We start from the raw sequence: 15,981 nt of genomic DNA, 5'->3' as shown, positions 1-15,981 counted from the left end.
CACAACCCTTTAAAGGAAATAGAAAGTCTGTGGTGGTATGTTCATACTCCTCAGTTCCTATAAAGAAGATGGGTCGATAAGTGTAGAGAACTAAGAAGTCCCTAAACATTAGACAAGGTAATAGGAAAAGCAGAAACAGAATGCCCATGGGGACAAGGGACATGGCACCTATTCAAAGAGGAGCTTCGGTGCTGAGCCCCTGCATTACACAAGGTAAAGAGGGCCAATGTGGATGGAGCTGAGAGCTGACATTTCCTTTAAGGAGCCTCTCAAAAACTGGGCAGCCTATTTTTCAGCATCACCTTGGGCTAACATGGGAGTTGCCTATCCAAGGGCCTTGACCTTGTCCACAAGCTACAAACTTAACCAGGTGTGGTTCTAAGAGGAGGGACTGGACACGTTAAGAGCCAAACCTAGGCAAGGGCAGAGCAATCATGGTGAAGGTGGCACTGTCCTCACTGAGTATTCCTGCTGTTAGGGGCCTAATAAAGTGGAAGAGGCGGGGTCAGGGAATACTTGAGCTCCCCCTACAACTTAAATCCCAAGCTCTTGTGGTCTCGCTACATTCCAGTTACCCACTAGCAAAAACTTGCCAACACAAGGTGAGCTAAGCATACATTCTAAGCAGAAGCCTACATGTACTAAATAGCCTAGGAGGCAGCAACAAGCAGTTGTGGGTTGTGTGGCAAGGCTATGCCTCCTCATGCTCCCTGTAGCATATAGCAATAGCAGCTGTGTTCGAGAGGGCTGACCTACAGAGCTGTGCATAGTTGGTGTGGTAGGGGCACAATGGAGTCTGGCTGATGGCAATACAGGGGAAGGATGAAGGGAAGCTCCTTATTGGCTTGAAAGATGATGGTATGGACAGCACTGCAGGTCTGAAAAAGATCTTAACAGACTTTTATCCCCCCTCGCTTTTTTTTTTTTTTTTTTTTTTTTGGTTTTTTTTCAAGACAGGGTTTCTCTGTATAGCCCTGGCTGTCCTGAAACTCACTCTGTAGACCAAGCTGGCCTCAAGCTCAGAAATCCACCTGCCTCTGCCTCTCAAGTGCTGGGATTAAAGGCGTGCGCTACCACTGCCTGGCTACCCCCTCACATTTTTTTAAAAGTGTCTTTATGTAGCTTTGGCTGTCCTGGAACTAGGAGAGATCCACCTGCTTTTGCAGGGATTAACAGTGTGCCACACCTGGCACTGTTTAAGACCATGACACAGACACCATCCTAATAACTTAGTTTTATTGGACAGCCTACACATTCAGTAATATATGAACAATGCCAATATAGGCTATTTGAGGTGTCAGGACTTAACAAGTAGATTCAGATCCCATTGGACAGCCAAGCATGAGACCTGCAGTGGGTTTAGTCACATCAGAGCCAGCAAAGGTCTCCATCTGTTTTCACTGGGGCTTCGGCCAGATGACCTGTGTAATGCTCTGCTTCCTGTTAACAGCACCGCAAGCTGGACACAGTCTAGAAGCCTGTGGAGATACCTACTAGGCACTGAAGCCTGGCACTGAACCCTAGGCCCCTCAGCCCCCACCACCTGGGGAGATGCCTGATGGGCTAGAGAGGGTTAGTCCCCAACCTGGAGTTGAAGTTTCCAACAGACCCAGCAGCGGTAGAAGTCACACGAAGGGCACTGGAAAAGCACTGTATCCTCAGTTGCACAGGCCGGACATAAAAATTCTGCTGCAGGAGGTCTAAATGAGCACACACTGTCCAGTGCCCTGCCATAACCAACAGTCACTCTGTAGCCCCTAGTGCTTACTCCACTGAGGCTTCATATGTTCATGGGGTAGTCTGGGAGGAAGTTGCATGGGCTTTGAGGTGGTGGTGGTATCAGACCTCACATTCTGGTCTGGCCTCTGTCTAAGGAAAGATGAGATCTTACTCTGGGTCTTCTCAGGTTTCTTGGACATCGAGGGCCCTAAAGATTTCAATGAGTATAAGAAACGTATGCGCTTCCTGTCAGCCCCAGTGCAGTGAGGGGCTCAAGGTAATAGGGCAAGGGTATAGAGGGAGTCTTCAAGTGGGCCCTCACCTGGTTTCATGTCCTCATGGGTAAGCTCAGAAGGCACAGTTGTACTCTCATCCCTGGGACCTGGGAGCTCCAAGCCCTTGCCTATGGTAGGTAGGCCCATTAGGTCTGCACAGGTCTGTAGGAACTGAGGCTTATGATGCGGACGCACAAACATGCCAAATCCTGTGGGAGAACTTTTGTTCAAGCTCTGCGTGTACTTCTCACATACAGCCTTCACCACCCTTCCCAAAACCTATGCCCTACACACAAGGACTACGTACTCTGTAGCAAGGATAAGTGCTCAGGTTTTGCAGTGGTCAGTGCTGCCACCACAGCTAGCACCTTGTCCAGGTCATCATTCTGTTTGTATGCCCTCAGAGCTGCCATAAGCTGGTTGCAGCTTGCAGATCCCAGAGCCTTGCGGACATCAGACAGGTAATCACTCACAGCAGCCTGGCCAGGTTTTTCTACTGCACACTCCACTTTTGGACAATGGCTGATGTCTCCTGTTTTGGAGAAATGTTACTCCCTTTGGGCTCAGCTGGAGGTGGGGGGGTGAGGGTGTCAAATGGCTTGGGGACATTCCCCCCACCACTTCCTTTCAGGAATCCCTGTAGAGGCTGCCAGCAGCTCAGGACAAATGGATTTAAGAACCAAGCAGTCCAGCACGCCTCTTCAAGGATTTTTAAGTCCACCTGGGGATTTCAGGAGCCAGGTACCTTTGGAGGTTAGATGGGCAGACAGGTGAGGCCGCCCCTGGTTCAGGTGCTCTCCAGGATCCAGCTGCCTGTTTACACCTTCAGACAAGGTCAGCTTAGACTCCGGGTCTCTTTTTCCTGAAGAAACATGCTCCTAAGATTAGGCCTCATAATCCTCAGACGGGAAAGGGGGCCCTGACATCAGGTACACATCTCAGACCCACCTACCTGACTGTCTAAGAGGGCCCAATGAGTCCTGCTCAGGGGCACAGGTACTGACACCTCAATGAGTACTGAGCCCAAAGGGTACGTTTTCTCTCTGCCATACCTGTGTGCATGGAGCACTGGAAGAAGTACTGCTCTGTGGATAAATAAATCCCTTCTACCACACCTGCCCTACATACAGCATGGCAACAGGAACTGTTTGTGGAGGGGCCAGCTCAGCTGCTCAGTCAGAAGTAGGACGGGTGCTCAGCTGCCAGGACTCTAGCATGAATTCCCCAAGGGAGGTCTCTTAGATACCTAAGCTAAGAGTTCAACAAACTGCTGCCCTCTGGAGACAGAATCTGGGAGAATATGGGTTAAAGTAGCCAGGTGAGAGTCCAGGGATGCCTACTAAGCTCTTTCCAGGTGCAAACAAACTGCCCTTCAAGTCTGAGAGTAAGTGTCTAGAGACCTTGCTCACCGGTAGAGTCCACAGTTGACTGTGCTTGCTCTCCAAAGGAAAGGCTGTTCCCTGGCTGGTGGCCACATCGTTGGCCTGTTAGCTGGATGCAGATGTCCTCAAACTGCTGCTTGTGGTGTGGTCGTACAAATTGGTAGAAGCCTGTGGGAAGTAGTTGTCTGAGTCTATAGGCTCCATATACTGTGACTGATGGGCTAGAGACTCTGTGGACCACGGCCTACCTACTAGACCTTTTCTCTGGGAAGCAGAGTCAACCCTATCACCAGCTCCACCTCCACCACTGTCATTTTAACCTTATAGCAGAATTTTGAAAGCCAGGGTACCTTTAATTAGGGTGTGTTTCTTGGGGTCTTCAGCAAAGAGGCAGGTGAGAGAGGCCACTAGGGCTTCAAAGTCATCAGAACTCTTATAGTGCTGCAGGGCCTGGGTAAAGGTGTCAAAGTTAGCTTGACTCAGTGCTTGCTTCACGGCCACCATGAACATCTTGGCTCTGCCTGCCTGTGTGCCAGCCATTGGTTCCTCCTGGAAGAGATAGAATCAAGAGCTCTATGAGAGCCAGTCCTTTCCTCCCGCCTTGGAGGCAGGACAGAGTTTTGGGCTCCAGGACTTAATGACTTGCCAGTCGGGCTGCTGCCTGTGAACGCTCTACCAGGAAAGAAAGCAGAGGGGTGCTAGAGAAGCAAGGTGCAGTTCTGGTGTGTGGCTCAGGCCTGTCTGAGATCACACCAAAAGCAGACAGAAACCTATATGGTCTAAGAAACCCATATGGCCCCAGAGCAGATGTACCTGTAGAAAAGGACACTTCCCAACAGGCTGCACCCCAGTTCTGTACATCTCAGATCTATAAACAACCACGTAAGCCAAGGCAGCTTGACTGAGGCAGCTCCCACCCTACCATTCCCAGCCATCAGCGGTTCAGACCCTCCACATCTTGTGTTCTTCCAGATCAACAGCCCCCTGAATCTTCTTACAGCAGGACAAGGACAAGAGCTACCACACTTGGAGCTTTCCAGCAGGTAGCGGTTAATGGCTTAGGATGTAACTAAACTTTTCATCTGAAACTAAGAACACACTGTACCTCCTCATATGGATAATTCAGTATCCACACCCAGAAAGAGCCAGCACCAGGCCACTCTGCTCATTATGGTGGAGGGAACCACAACCAGTTACAGATCCCGAACCAAATGATCCTAAGGGTCAAGGCCAGATTCCAGCAGAAAAGAAAAAGATCTCTTGAGCAGGGTGAGTACAGTGGCACATCGCCTGTAATCCCAGCAGTTAGGAAGGAAAGGCAGGGGGAATCAAGAGTTCAAAGTCATTCTTGATTACACAGTAAGTTCAATGCCAGCCCTTTTATGACCCTGTCTCAAAACTAAAAAATGGGGAGGTGAGATTGTCTTCATAGAGAAAGAATGGCAAACTGGAGGCCCCAGGTTATCAACATCATAGGGGCTCAACTCTAGCCACACCCTTGCTCGGTTGGGGCAATAGGCACCAGAGGCAAGATTCCCACACGTGGCCACAAGCAGTTGTCTTAGCTGCAGGGGACACTAACATACCGGATGGCTGACCAGTCTGACTTTCTTCCTTCCTCCTTTTTGTTCAACAGACAGTCTCTTCTCACAGGGGAGAGATGGGGTGGAGGAGCTGAGCACCTGAGGGAAACACAGCTGTGGTCCTAACCTAAACCCAGTGTTTCTAAAGCACCTGTGATATCCTTTTGGGTCCCCAGGATCCTTGCCTGTGTCCTGAATAGAGACTTGAAAGGAGATGCAGGGAAGGGTCATATCCTAATTCTGGTGGCAATGCCGAGATTCTGGGCCCTTTTATGTCATGCTACTTGGCCTTGTTTGCAGGTAGCAGTGAGAGAGCCACATGAAGGACACATTTATAGTAACTTGATTGTCAGAGCAGGAATGGAGGGAAGGAGCTTTAAGTCAGACCTAGGAACTTAAAGACTTTTGGGCAAAGGGCCTCTGAGGAGAAGAAATTCAAGACACTATTCATACAACACAGGGTGGGAGAAAGGCCAGCTTTGTGCATACCAGGGGGTTAAAAGTGCTAGATTTTGAGTAGACTGTGCCAGACTGACCCACCAAAGAGACATGGTGGTAGTACCATGGGAGCCAGGGTCTAGGGATAAGGCACAGTACAGTGGGGGTGCTGAATCTCACTTGCCCACCTACTTACTGGGAAGGATCCGTGTTCATGGCAGATACCCTCACCCCATTTCACACCTGCTCCTCAGATGCCCCGGCCTTCTGCTCGTTGTGCTCTAAGGCAGCTAGCAGCCCCATGGGTCTCTGCTGGGCAGAAAATGTCTGCTGCTCATACTCCACACACAGGCTGCTCTCAGAGTCTCCAGCAGCTGGTGATCCTAAAGGAATATGTGTTGGCAGGAAAGCTTATCAGAAAGCAAGGATACTTACTGCCTGTCATATGTGGTTTTTACCCAACCCCACACACCTGTGGGCTTCCGCCTCAGGCTGGGCACATGCACATCCAAGCTCATGGCCTTCTTGGTGGAAAGGGAGTGGCTAGACAATGTAGCCTCCTTGACAGCAGCTTCTCCCTCACTCATACGTGAGGTCACAGCCTGAGGAACTGGCAAAGGCATCTGGAGAATCACAGGGTAAGGAGGCTTGCATCCATTGCTCCTCAGAGAAGGGACTCCAGCCCCTCTATGGGAACATAGGCAAGTCAACTGGGCATTTGGCGCTCACAGTTTTCTGAGCAACACGGAAGAACTGGGCCACATCTCGGATGACATGGCCAAAGCTGTCATACACCTTAAGGTAGGGGCGAACCCAGGAGGGCAGCTGGGCCTTGGTGTCAGCATAGGCGAACCTGGAGGGTAAATGAGTGGCTGTCAGTTTAAGTTCTCTACTTAAAAAACTAAGGGCTATCCCTGCCCTACAGCCAGTACACTCAAGCCTCAAAATGAAGAAGTAGTGTCTGTTGGCAGGGCCAGAGAGGCAGCTACAGATTTCATACGAGGGAGGAGGATCCTGGGTCTAGAAAGGAGGAAGAAATGGGGATAGCTACAGAGTCTTCCTGTACCTGTGGTCACACAGGAAGATGGCCCCATAGTCACGGCGGTGTCGGATAACCCTCCCAATAGCCTGGTTCACAGCCCTGGATGCTTGCTGCTGGTACCATTCCTGCCCAGAGAGGCACTAGGAAGGAAAGAATTTTGGTCATTAGGGTCCTTGGTGCCCAAAGTTCCCTGCTCACCCAGCCCTGTGGTAACTCACCTGGCCTCCAACCCCACTCCGGCCTTTCATCTCATCCAAGAACTGCATCTTGAGGACAACACGGGGATCCATTCGTGGGGGATATGGGAGGCCCGTGACAATCACACCACGCCCATTCATGTCTGAGAAGTCCAGCCCTTCGCTGGCCTAACACAAGGAAATAGATACTTCTCTTCCCTCTTGGTTTCTATCCAGGCTTGAGGTCTACCCATGCCCTAACCCTTTCGGCTACCTATCCCAGGTATTGCAGGAAAACAAAGTTCCATCCTCAGGTCTAGAGCTGGGCTCATGTCAATTCTGCCATACTCAGAGCCTCCTAACTTTGGCCTTGGCCATTAGTACCAAGCACAGCGCCTCGTATAGCTCCTACTAATTTGTTTGCTGGATGTGGGACCCAAGGCAGGAGTCTTGTTTCAGACTACGAAAAGAAACAGGTAGGAAGGGGCAAGATAACCAGCAGAGACTTCACCTTTCCCCGACACACTGCTAAGAAGGTGGCCCCATTAGACCCAGGGGAGGCAACTTGCTTGTAGTAGGCATCGATGACCTAGATGAAAGGATGGTCAGTCAGGTTCAGTTCCCTGTACTTCTCAAATGAGAACTAAATCTTACTTTTTTGAGACAAAGGATAGTCTCAACTAAGGGGACACCAGGGTTCTGAGAGCATTTTCATGATACTATTACCAGCAGATGCACATCCAAAACCCAGAGCCTATCTAGAGTCTCCAGAAAACATAGGGACCCCCACAGACAAGGTAGCTGCTGGGTCCCAAGGACTTGGACAGGAAGATGCACTGCCATTATCTACATGCCAAACCATGTTAGGGGCATTCTGGTGAAACACTCAAGAACTTGGAAGTAAGCACAAAGTCCAGAACAGGTAGCCTGGAGCCAACCAGAGTCCCTGGGCAGAGAGAATGATCAGCTGAAGACTTTGAGGGATGCTAGAGGTAGGCCCCACCTGACTCCTAGTTTGTCTCACAGACCTCTGAGAAGCTGCCTTTGTTCCTGGGTTCCACAAACAGAGGCTTCAGTGCTTCTACCTTCTTGGCCAAGCCTTGCACCTGTGGGAGAAAAAGCCAGGCTGTGAGTGGACAGGTAAGGGCTGTGGCTACAGCCCTGTTTACATGCTCTGTCCAGTTCCTTGCTCAGACTTTCAGTCATATGGGGTGCTGCTCTCTCTTTCAGGAATATATGTAGGGGAACGCACCTGCCAGAACTCCAGGCTTTTCTCCATGACAGGGTAGGAAGGGAAGAAGACCAAAAGCCCATGGGGCACCACGCGAGCAATGTTGCCTGGAAATGGTCCAGGCAAGGCTTAGAAGACTGCTGAAGGCCCTGTTGATTCTTAAGAGCACAAACTGAGGAGCTCTAGGCCCTAACCCCCATGGACTAGGGTAGAGGTTCTAGGACCAGAACAGTTATAAAACAAGGGTTTCTTTCCTAGGGAAGGAACAGAAAGTTACGTGTGGAGTAGTACTTACCCAGAGCCTTCCCCAGGGAAGACAAGCACTCTTTAGAAAACCTATATAATCAGACAGACTGCTGTTATGAGAAGCCTACACCCCAGCAACCCTCAACACTACAGAAAGGCACAGAAACCAGGACCCTTTACCTTTTGTCATAGGCAGAGCTTAGCTGAACACCATCAGGGCCTCGGGGGATAACCCCTACCCAGAGCTGGTTCTTGTCAATGATGTGTGGATTCTCCAGACAGACTGGGAACGGACTGGGAATGGCCAGAGGAAATAGATAATGGGATAGACCCAAGGTCTGAGAACCTTCAGGATACTGGCCCAGAAAGCCCTAGAGTCCTGGCAAGCATCCCCACCCCCATCCACCATGTTCCTGGTGTTGTGACCCCCAGCCAGAGGTGACTCATACGTACATCTGCATCTCCAGAGCAAAGGAAGACAGCGGAGCCAGTGTACCACTGGTGAGGATAAGGGTTCGGACTCCTTGGTAGACCAGTTCACGCATACTGTGGCTGGGGCTGAAGCACCAATAGCTCAGCACCTTCCCTGCAAGGGGGAACTGGGTATGAGGACAGGACTGGAATCCACCATCATCATCTACTGTATTGAAAGAGCAAGCTACGTGCATTCACACAGGCCCAGGTGCACACATCAGGACAAAAGGCCAAGTCTGAGCTGAGGCCTGAGCCCAGCCTATAATCTGGCCCCTCTCAGGGATCCAGAGAACAAGAAAGAGGCTGACCCAGAAGGACACTGGCAAATACAGAGAAGACGTCTGGGCCCAACAAAGTTCTGTAGAAACCCTGACATTTGGCACTAGACCTCTACTAAAAGCTCACAGGGAGGAAGCAACATCTAAACTCCTGACATGTCAGGCATAACTGCTAAGAAAAGGGAATCAAATTCATAGATTCTGGTCACATCAGCAGCAGGCAAGGTCAGATTCAGAAGGAAGTACAGTTCCAAGCAATCAATGCCTGACTGAGTAGAACCACACATTCCTCATTCCTAGAAATCTTTGGAAGCTCCAGAAATTAAAACACCAGAACAACTTAAAAGTCACTGAAGGCAAAGCCAGGTGCCATCAGAGAAGATTTCCATTCCTCGTCGGAAGCTGCCCTGCCTGAGGCTGTCTCAGAATCAGCCAGTGACCTCAACAAACTCATTTCCTACGAACACCCTCTAGGGAACGCTACCAAGAAATCACTAAATACCTGAGCACCTACCAACCACCAAAGGCGAAGGATGCTTCTTGCAGGGAAGAGGATATTTGTACAGTAGGGAGGCTCCTGGGGACAGAACCACACCACAGCTCCTGCTGAACTCACCCCACCTCTAACCCTTTCTTCCTGGTAGGCTCAAATGACTTAAACCACAGTATCCACATTAGCTCCACAGGACTGCTTCTGCTAAGGCTGCAACCTGTAAGTCACAAAGCAGCCTAAGAGCATAGTCACACACACACTTGAGAGGCAGAAGCAGGCAGATCTCTCTAAGTTCAAGGCCAGCCTGGTCTATATAGTGAGTTCCAGGACAGCCAGAGTTACATAATGAGACCCTGTCTTGGAAAAACAAAACAAAACAAAACAAAACTAGAAAGAATAGTCCATGAAGACAGAAAGATGAGAAGAGAAACTCACAGATAAGGCATTGCTGGAGAACAAGAGATGTGGGGGCTGGGCAGGGCCTTGCTGAGGGGCAGGGCGCACTGCTGAGGGCCTCACTGCTGAGGTGCACACTTGACATGTAGCCTGAGTATCATCTGAGTTAGTGGTTGCAGCAAGCTACATGTGTGAAGACAGCTGCTGAGGCTAAATTCCACATAGGGTAGGTGGGGCAGACCGCAGTCAAGATCCCAGTACTATAATACCAATATACAGAGTGTTCAAAGGTCCCTTACCATCTGCACAGCAACCTCAGTAGCATTGGCGCCACTCTTAAGGTACTAAGAAGCAGTTGAACCCTAGAGAGTTTATGAGAGGTAGGAATTCATACCAGCTCAACAACAGGGTCAGCCACCTGTTCTTCAGACATGACCCTAGGGCCTGGGTCTGAAGGATCTTGCCATGGCACTGGCTAAAAGAAAGATGACAGCCATACATGGGAGGTTGAAGCTAACTTGACTTAATCTAAAGAAGCACACCCTGAGCCAGCCGTGACAGTGCACATCTTCAAGGCTAACACTTAGTAGGTAGAGGCAGAGAGATCTCTATGAGGCCAGCCTGGTCTACACATCTAATTCCAGGCCAGTAAGGGCTACATAGTAAGATCTTGCCAAAAAACAAAAACAAACCGAACCTACAACATTAAAATTTTTTATTTAAAAAGAAGTGTATTGAACCAAGTGTGGCAGTACCTGGGAGGCAGACACAGGTAGATCTCTGGGTTCAAGGCCAGTTGGCCTACACAGGGAGTTCTAGGACAGCCAGGGCTACACAGAGAAACCCTATCTTGAAACAACATAATAATAATAATAATAATGAATAATAGTGTACCCTAAGTCAGGGAGGGGAGGCCTTGCAGAGAGCCTTGGTTCTGCCACTGCCCTCCTAAGTGACTCTGGGTGGATAACAGGCTTTCTGGCTTTTGGTGGGCATGAGCATGCATGACTCCAGACGTGATGTTACTACTGTGCAAAGGTTGGGCAGGGTAGAACTTCCTACAGTGAAGATTTGTACCTTGTTTCCTGGATGTAGTGGTACTCCAGGCATCTGACCGCTGAGCTGCTCTCCGGTGACTGGTTTCAGGGTGTATGTGTACCTGGAAGGACAAACATACAAATGTGCCTGCCTGCCCAGGTCCTACAGCAACCCTGCCCCAAAGGTCTGTGAGACCTTTAGACTTGCCCACATCCTGATAGCTGCTCTCACCTTATAGCAATGTGAGATACCCAGCCCCACCAGAGAACCAGGGCTGCCTTCCGGAGGGTCCACGCTGAACACAATCTGAAAGGCACAGCAGCATAGCAAAAGGAAAAGGAGCCTGGGTTGAGAACATAAGCGTCTTCATAATGAGATGAAAACTAAAGCCTCACTCAGCCCAGCATCCAAGAGCCCAAGGTTACTTCATCCTTCTCTAAGTCAGCCCTCCACTAAAACAGATGCTCACCATTTGTTTCATTTGGCCAACCATCATACCCAGACTGAGGGGCAGTAGCTTATCCCTGATATTCCTTTCTGTAAGTAGCTACAAAGCTCTCTTGGGCCTCACCTACTGGGAGCCACCTGTGCACATTAGGGATGCAGCAGCCAGGACAGCCTTACGTGATTAACTCAGTTCACTCTTCCTTCAGTGCCTCTCAGTGCTCCAGGATAATCTAGTAATTCAACATTTAAGATTGTGGCAAGGTTCCTAAAGCCCAGGAAAAGGTTAACCCCCAAATTTCACCTGACAGAGGAAATACCAAGACAGTTTATGAAAACAAAAAGTTTCTTCTAGTTAGTATCAGAACTTACCAAAACCATGACAAACAAGAACAAGTTGTAAAGCAGTATACCAACAGCAGCAAGAGACTAGAGAATGAAAGAGGCAGGTAGAAGCAGACACCTTACCCCTTATAAGGGATGGTGGGTAGATGCTCAGCCCCTACACAAACCCACAAAGTTCTACAGAAGACTTCAAGAACCAAAGGAAACCAGGTGTGGGTTAGACAGCATAAGCCAAAGCAAAAAGGCCTCCAGCAGCAAGAAAACCTTTGAATTGAGTCTACCAAAAAAACAGAAAAGGCAGGTAGAAGATATGCCCATCATACAAGGTGAACACATAGGACTTACAAGGCCTCCAAATCAATAAGAAACACAGCCATATCAAGGAAACACCATAACCCACAAGGTAACAGAACTAAATGAGAGACATACAGAGGGACAGGTTAAAACAGGTGATTCTGACTTCCCTCAAGAGGATTTCTCTTTGCATTCACCTCCTGTCTTGCAAAGGTAGCTTGTCACCGCTTTTGACTTTTCTTATCAGGCAGACCATCTTTAACTGTATGTCCCTGTTCACCTCCAACTAAACTGACAACCCTAAACTTTCATCCCAGGGATCTGTTATGAGTAGAGACGTCCGTTACAGCCTGTGTGAAAATCTCCAGACACTGTGTTCCACCCAATGTCCACTGGACCATTTTCCCACTTGGGTTGAGTGAACAGGACACTGTTCTCTCAGGACGTTTCTGTGTCTGCCTAGACTTCTGGCCTTCAGGACATCGTCTGCTGACCTGAACCTCCTGAGCTCCCTTCATTGTTCTCATCCCCACCTGACGCAACCTGTGAGAGGAAATGGAAGTCATCTGAACAACTCTTCCCTGGGCCTTGACCTTGCATGAGTGTTTAGAAACACCTTCACACACAACAACCTAAACTGGCCATGTGAGGGAAGAGCAGGGCTCCCTGATCTCATGGGAGTCATGTATTTCTCCAAGAATACACAACACAAAAATTTAAACTTGGCTGGAGGGATGGCTCAGTGAATAAGCTCTTCCAGAGGTACTGAGTTCAATCCCCAGCAACCACATGGTGGCACACAACCATCTGTAACGGGATCTGATGCCCTCTTCTGGTGTGTCTGAAGACAACTACAGTGTACTAAGATGCATAAAAGAAATAAATCTTAAAAAAAAATTTAAAACCACTTAAACTTAAAAAAGAAAACACATATCAGGCTGACTCAAGATGTTTCAAGATGACATTTCAAGGTCCTGAAACATCAGATAGGTTTTGGGAGACAGAGGGAAAATGAATCAATAAGAAGTCCAGTTCCCCCAGCAATCCCTTAGCAAGATGGGATTTATTAGAGGAAAGCTTGACCCTACAGTGTGAGTGCATGTACACACAGGTGCATGTGAATGTGTGCAAGATGAATGCTCACTACATGTCCGACAGAGGTGAGCAAGGGGGAAGAAAAGAGAGGATTCTAGTCTAGGAGCCACAAAGCCTACCCCCGGCTAACCCTTCTCTGGCCTGACAGAATCTGACTGGCTAGCTGTGTTTCTGTGCCCATTCCCACGTCCTGACAAAAACTCTTGGCACCTACAGTTATGCAAGAAGCAGCTGTGAGCTAAGCAACTCCCCAGTCACCTGTTCCGCTGCTGAGGAAGATGCTAGCAAGTATCCAGCTTGCACAAGAACGGGGTAGGGAAGGTACTGGGGCCCTTTGGAGCGGCTGCCAAAGAAATTGCAAACCTCTGGGCAAGGAAGTCTGGGTTCCAAAAGTATGCATAAGGAAAATATCTCCCTTATAAACAGAGACTAGAGAGCAGCATTCTGAGGACAGAGGGTGTCCTGCTCAAATGAGCCCTCTTAGGTCTGGGAATAGCAGGGCCTTCTCTTTTGCCTATAGTTGAGGATGAGCCCAGTGTCCACATGGGAAGAGTAGAGTAGATTCTTAGGTGTTTCTGATAAAAGGCCCTGCTAGTCAGCAGAAAACAATCTGCTTAGTAGGACCAAGGCTTCTTGCACTGGGGACAAAGCATGCTCCATAAGGGCTAAATGGTCCAGCTGTGGGTGGTACAGGGCCCCAGACAACAAGAAGTCATAGACTCAATAGTCATGGATAGACCACCATCCTGGGAAGCAAGATGTCTAGAGATGCCTACCTAATATGTCTCTGGAGAAGTTCATGTAGGAGGGAGCCTGGTCTGTCAGGATAATCGTGTACCAAAACCTTCCTCATCTCACCACACATCTCAGTCTTCAGTCAACTCTCCATTCATGGAGTGGAAGGCTGAGACTATTATGTCCCTTATCACAAAGCTGTCCGAGAGGAAACAGGCCTGAGCTCATGTACACTTGGCCCCATGCCCTCATTGTGGCCCAGCTACATCATGATCAAACTCAGAGAGGTCTCAAGCATTCACAGTCTGCCTCTCCAGTAAGAGAATTTGCTTTGTGGTTACAAAACCAAGGCACTTTCTGCTCACTAGCCATAAACCCCAGTATAGCATGGGTAGAAGTAACCAGGTGGCTTCACACAACACTATACATGAAGGAACTGGCTGTGCCTCAGTTTTTCCAAGGATCAACAGTTACCATCCAGGAATAATTTAAAAAAAAAAAAAAAAAAAAAAAAAAAAAGTCTCACTATGTAGCACTGGCTGACCCAGAACTCACTATGCAGACCAGGCTGGGCTTGAACTCAGAGATCTGTCCACCTCTGCCTCCCAAGTGCTGGTCTTAGAGGCAAACATCACTATACCTGTCTCCCAGTCAAGAATCTTAAGATGTGCTATTAAAACTTGGAAGGATGGCCCAGCAGTTAAGAGCACTGACTATTCTTTCAAGTTTGATTCTCATCACTCATATGGTAGCTTACAACTCCAGTTCCAGGGGATCTGACTCTGTCTTCTGGCCCCCACAGGCACCAGGTACACATGTGGTAAACATACATGCATTCAAACAAAAATACCCATTAATATAAAAAAATGCTACAAAAACAAAAAAACCAACAAAACAAAAAAACCTTAGAAAGGCTAAGCAAGGCAGAAGTTGACCAGAGGCCCAACACCATGATTACCCTTTATCTGGTCAGGACTGGCTAGCTCAGTAGAGCTGAGGACAGAGTTGCACTAAGACCTATGTGTCTATACCCGAGGACAATTGCATGTCACACAGACAAGGAGAAGGATGACTCCAAAACATCACAGTGAGAAGCAGGAAGAGGCCTGATGAGGTGAAAGGAGTCCACCTTCGTCTCTGACAGTGGCTCCATAGCCCCTCCTATTCCCCCACTCCCTCCACTTTGGACACACAGATTATGGCATTTATAAGACCCACTTGCCTTTCTCTGAGTAGATACTCAGGCTATTTGTCTCTAGATTCCTCCCAGTCTGAACCTATCTGGAGCTGCTATCAACAAGAAGGCTCTGCCCAGCCCCAAAGAGGACAAGTGAATTTCAAATAGCTCCTGACATCACTCTTCACAGGATCTTGGTCTTAAAATACTACTCTGGATTTATCTGGCCACTAAATAGCCAAAAAAAGGTCAGATCTGCCCTCTGTTAACTCCCACTGAGACCAACACTGCTGCATTCAGGTGAAAAGATGCTTAGGGTTTTAGACATGTGATTTAAGGACCTTTGTCCATTCCCTGAAGCCTTTGCTCTCACTTCCAGAAACAGAGACACCCCAATAGTTAAAAGCTGCCTCCTACCTGAATAATGTCCATGAGCTTCTGCAACCCAGCCGTGTTGGTGAAAACACCAGTACCTGTGGAGCACAGAAACAGAAAAGACTCTGAATCCCACATTACCAGGAGCCATCACAGCCTCACTTACTCTGTCTCACATCTACTAAAGCAACCAGCCCACCATAACCAATATCAGGGACAGGATGTGCTAAGGACAGGCAGCTGACCTATTATTTCTAGTGTTAAAGAGCAGTCAGATGGGGGAATCTCCCCAAAGGGGTGCAGGCTTCCAAAACAATGATTTGGTCATTTGGTCATATGATACAGGGGAGAATGGCTCCTATCCCCAGTGCATGACCAGTACCATTGCATGTGACACTGCACACCTCACTCCAGTCAGCAGAAGAACAGCCCATAAGGACCCTACCCTTTGGAACCTTGATCTCCTAAACTAAGCAGAACTCAGGTCCAGTAACAAGGGGGAAAAGCTGGAGAGGCCCACATCTCACTAAATCCACAAAGTCTCTGATATCCCTCCTTAAATGGGAGCTAACTAGGAAATACTATAGTAAGAAACCACATACTGCAAAGCAGAAAGAAGACAATGGTTGACCAAATGACCCTGTGTCTCAATTGGAAAGAGAAGCCAGCTAGGCCCAGTGGCCACCCCTGAAATGTTAGCACTCTACAGACAAAGGCTAGAGGATCAAGATCAAAGCCCTTCTGA

The 15,981-nt window shown here is 48.7% G+C and overlaps 1 protein-coding gene across 12 annotated transcripts in view; it reads right to left on the bottom strand.

The window, feature by feature from the left end:
* Nucleotides 1–1,219: 1,219 nt before the first annotated feature.
* Nucleotides 1,220–15,981, bottom strand: part of Rtel1 (regulator of telomere elongation helicase 1) — a 36,216-nt gene continuing 21,454 nt past the window's right edge. For 3 of the 12 annotated variants that reach the window (XM_076930413.1, XM_076930421.1, XM_076930422.1), the window contains 23 exons: nucleotides 15,279–15,334; nucleotides 11,003–11,077; nucleotides 10,811–10,892; nucleotides 8,546–8,678; nucleotides 8,273–8,386; nucleotides 8,142–8,182; nucleotides 7,868–7,953; nucleotides 7,644–7,721; nucleotides 7,127–7,204; nucleotides 6,658–6,804; nucleotides 6,464–6,579; nucleotides 6,127–6,250; nucleotides 5,870–6,020; nucleotides 5,641–5,780; nucleotides 4,963–5,058; nucleotides 3,727–3,925; nucleotides 3,395–3,544; nucleotides 2,740–2,856; nucleotides 2,302–2,526; nucleotides 2,042–2,203; nucleotides 1,769–1,927; nucleotides 1,586–1,689; nucleotides 1,220–1,490 (listed from right to left, as the gene is read on the bottom strand). In XM_076930413.1, the coding sequence (XP_076786528.1) occupies nucleotides 1,398–1,490; nucleotides 1,586–1,689; nucleotides 1,769–1,927; nucleotides 2,042–2,203; nucleotides 2,302–2,526; nucleotides 2,740–2,856; nucleotides 3,395–3,544; nucleotides 3,727–3,925; nucleotides 4,963–5,058; nucleotides 5,641–5,780; nucleotides 5,870–6,020; nucleotides 6,127–6,250; nucleotides 6,464–6,579; nucleotides 6,658–6,804; nucleotides 7,127–7,204; nucleotides 7,644–7,721; nucleotides 7,868–7,953; nucleotides 8,142–8,182; nucleotides 8,273–8,386; nucleotides 8,546–8,678; nucleotides 10,811–10,892; nucleotides 11,003–11,077; nucleotides 15,279–15,334 (2,726 nt within the window). In that variant the 3' untranslated portion in view covers nucleotides 1,220–1,397. Of the gene's footprint in view, nucleotides 1,491–1,585; nucleotides 1,728–1,768; nucleotides 1,928–2,041; nucleotides 2,204–2,301; nucleotides 2,527–2,739; nucleotides 2,857–3,394; nucleotides 3,545–3,726; nucleotides 3,926–4,962; nucleotides 5,059–5,640; nucleotides 5,781–5,869; nucleotides 6,021–6,126; nucleotides 6,251–6,463; nucleotides 6,580–6,657; nucleotides 6,805–7,126; nucleotides 7,205–7,643; nucleotides 7,722–7,867; nucleotides 7,954–8,141; nucleotides 8,183–8,272; nucleotides 8,387–8,545; nucleotides 8,679–10,810; nucleotides 10,893–11,002; nucleotides 11,078–15,278; nucleotides 15,335–15,981 lie in introns of all 12 variants that reach the window. The other 9 variants (XM_076930419.1, XM_076930423.1, XM_076930415.1 and 6 more) reach the window with 8 other exon arrangements.

Source organism: Arvicanthis niloticus, chromosome 2 (genome assembly GCF_011762505.2).
Source record: "Arvicanthis niloticus isolate mArvNil1 chromosome 2, mArvNil1.pat.X, whole genome shotgun sequence".
In the NCBI taxonomy this organism is placed as follows: Eukaryota; Metazoa; Chordata; class Mammalia; order Rodentia; family Muridae; genus Arvicanthis; species Arvicanthis niloticus.
Note: the sequence above shows the minus strand (reverse complement) of the source record. Positions and strands in the feature narration are given on the sequence as shown.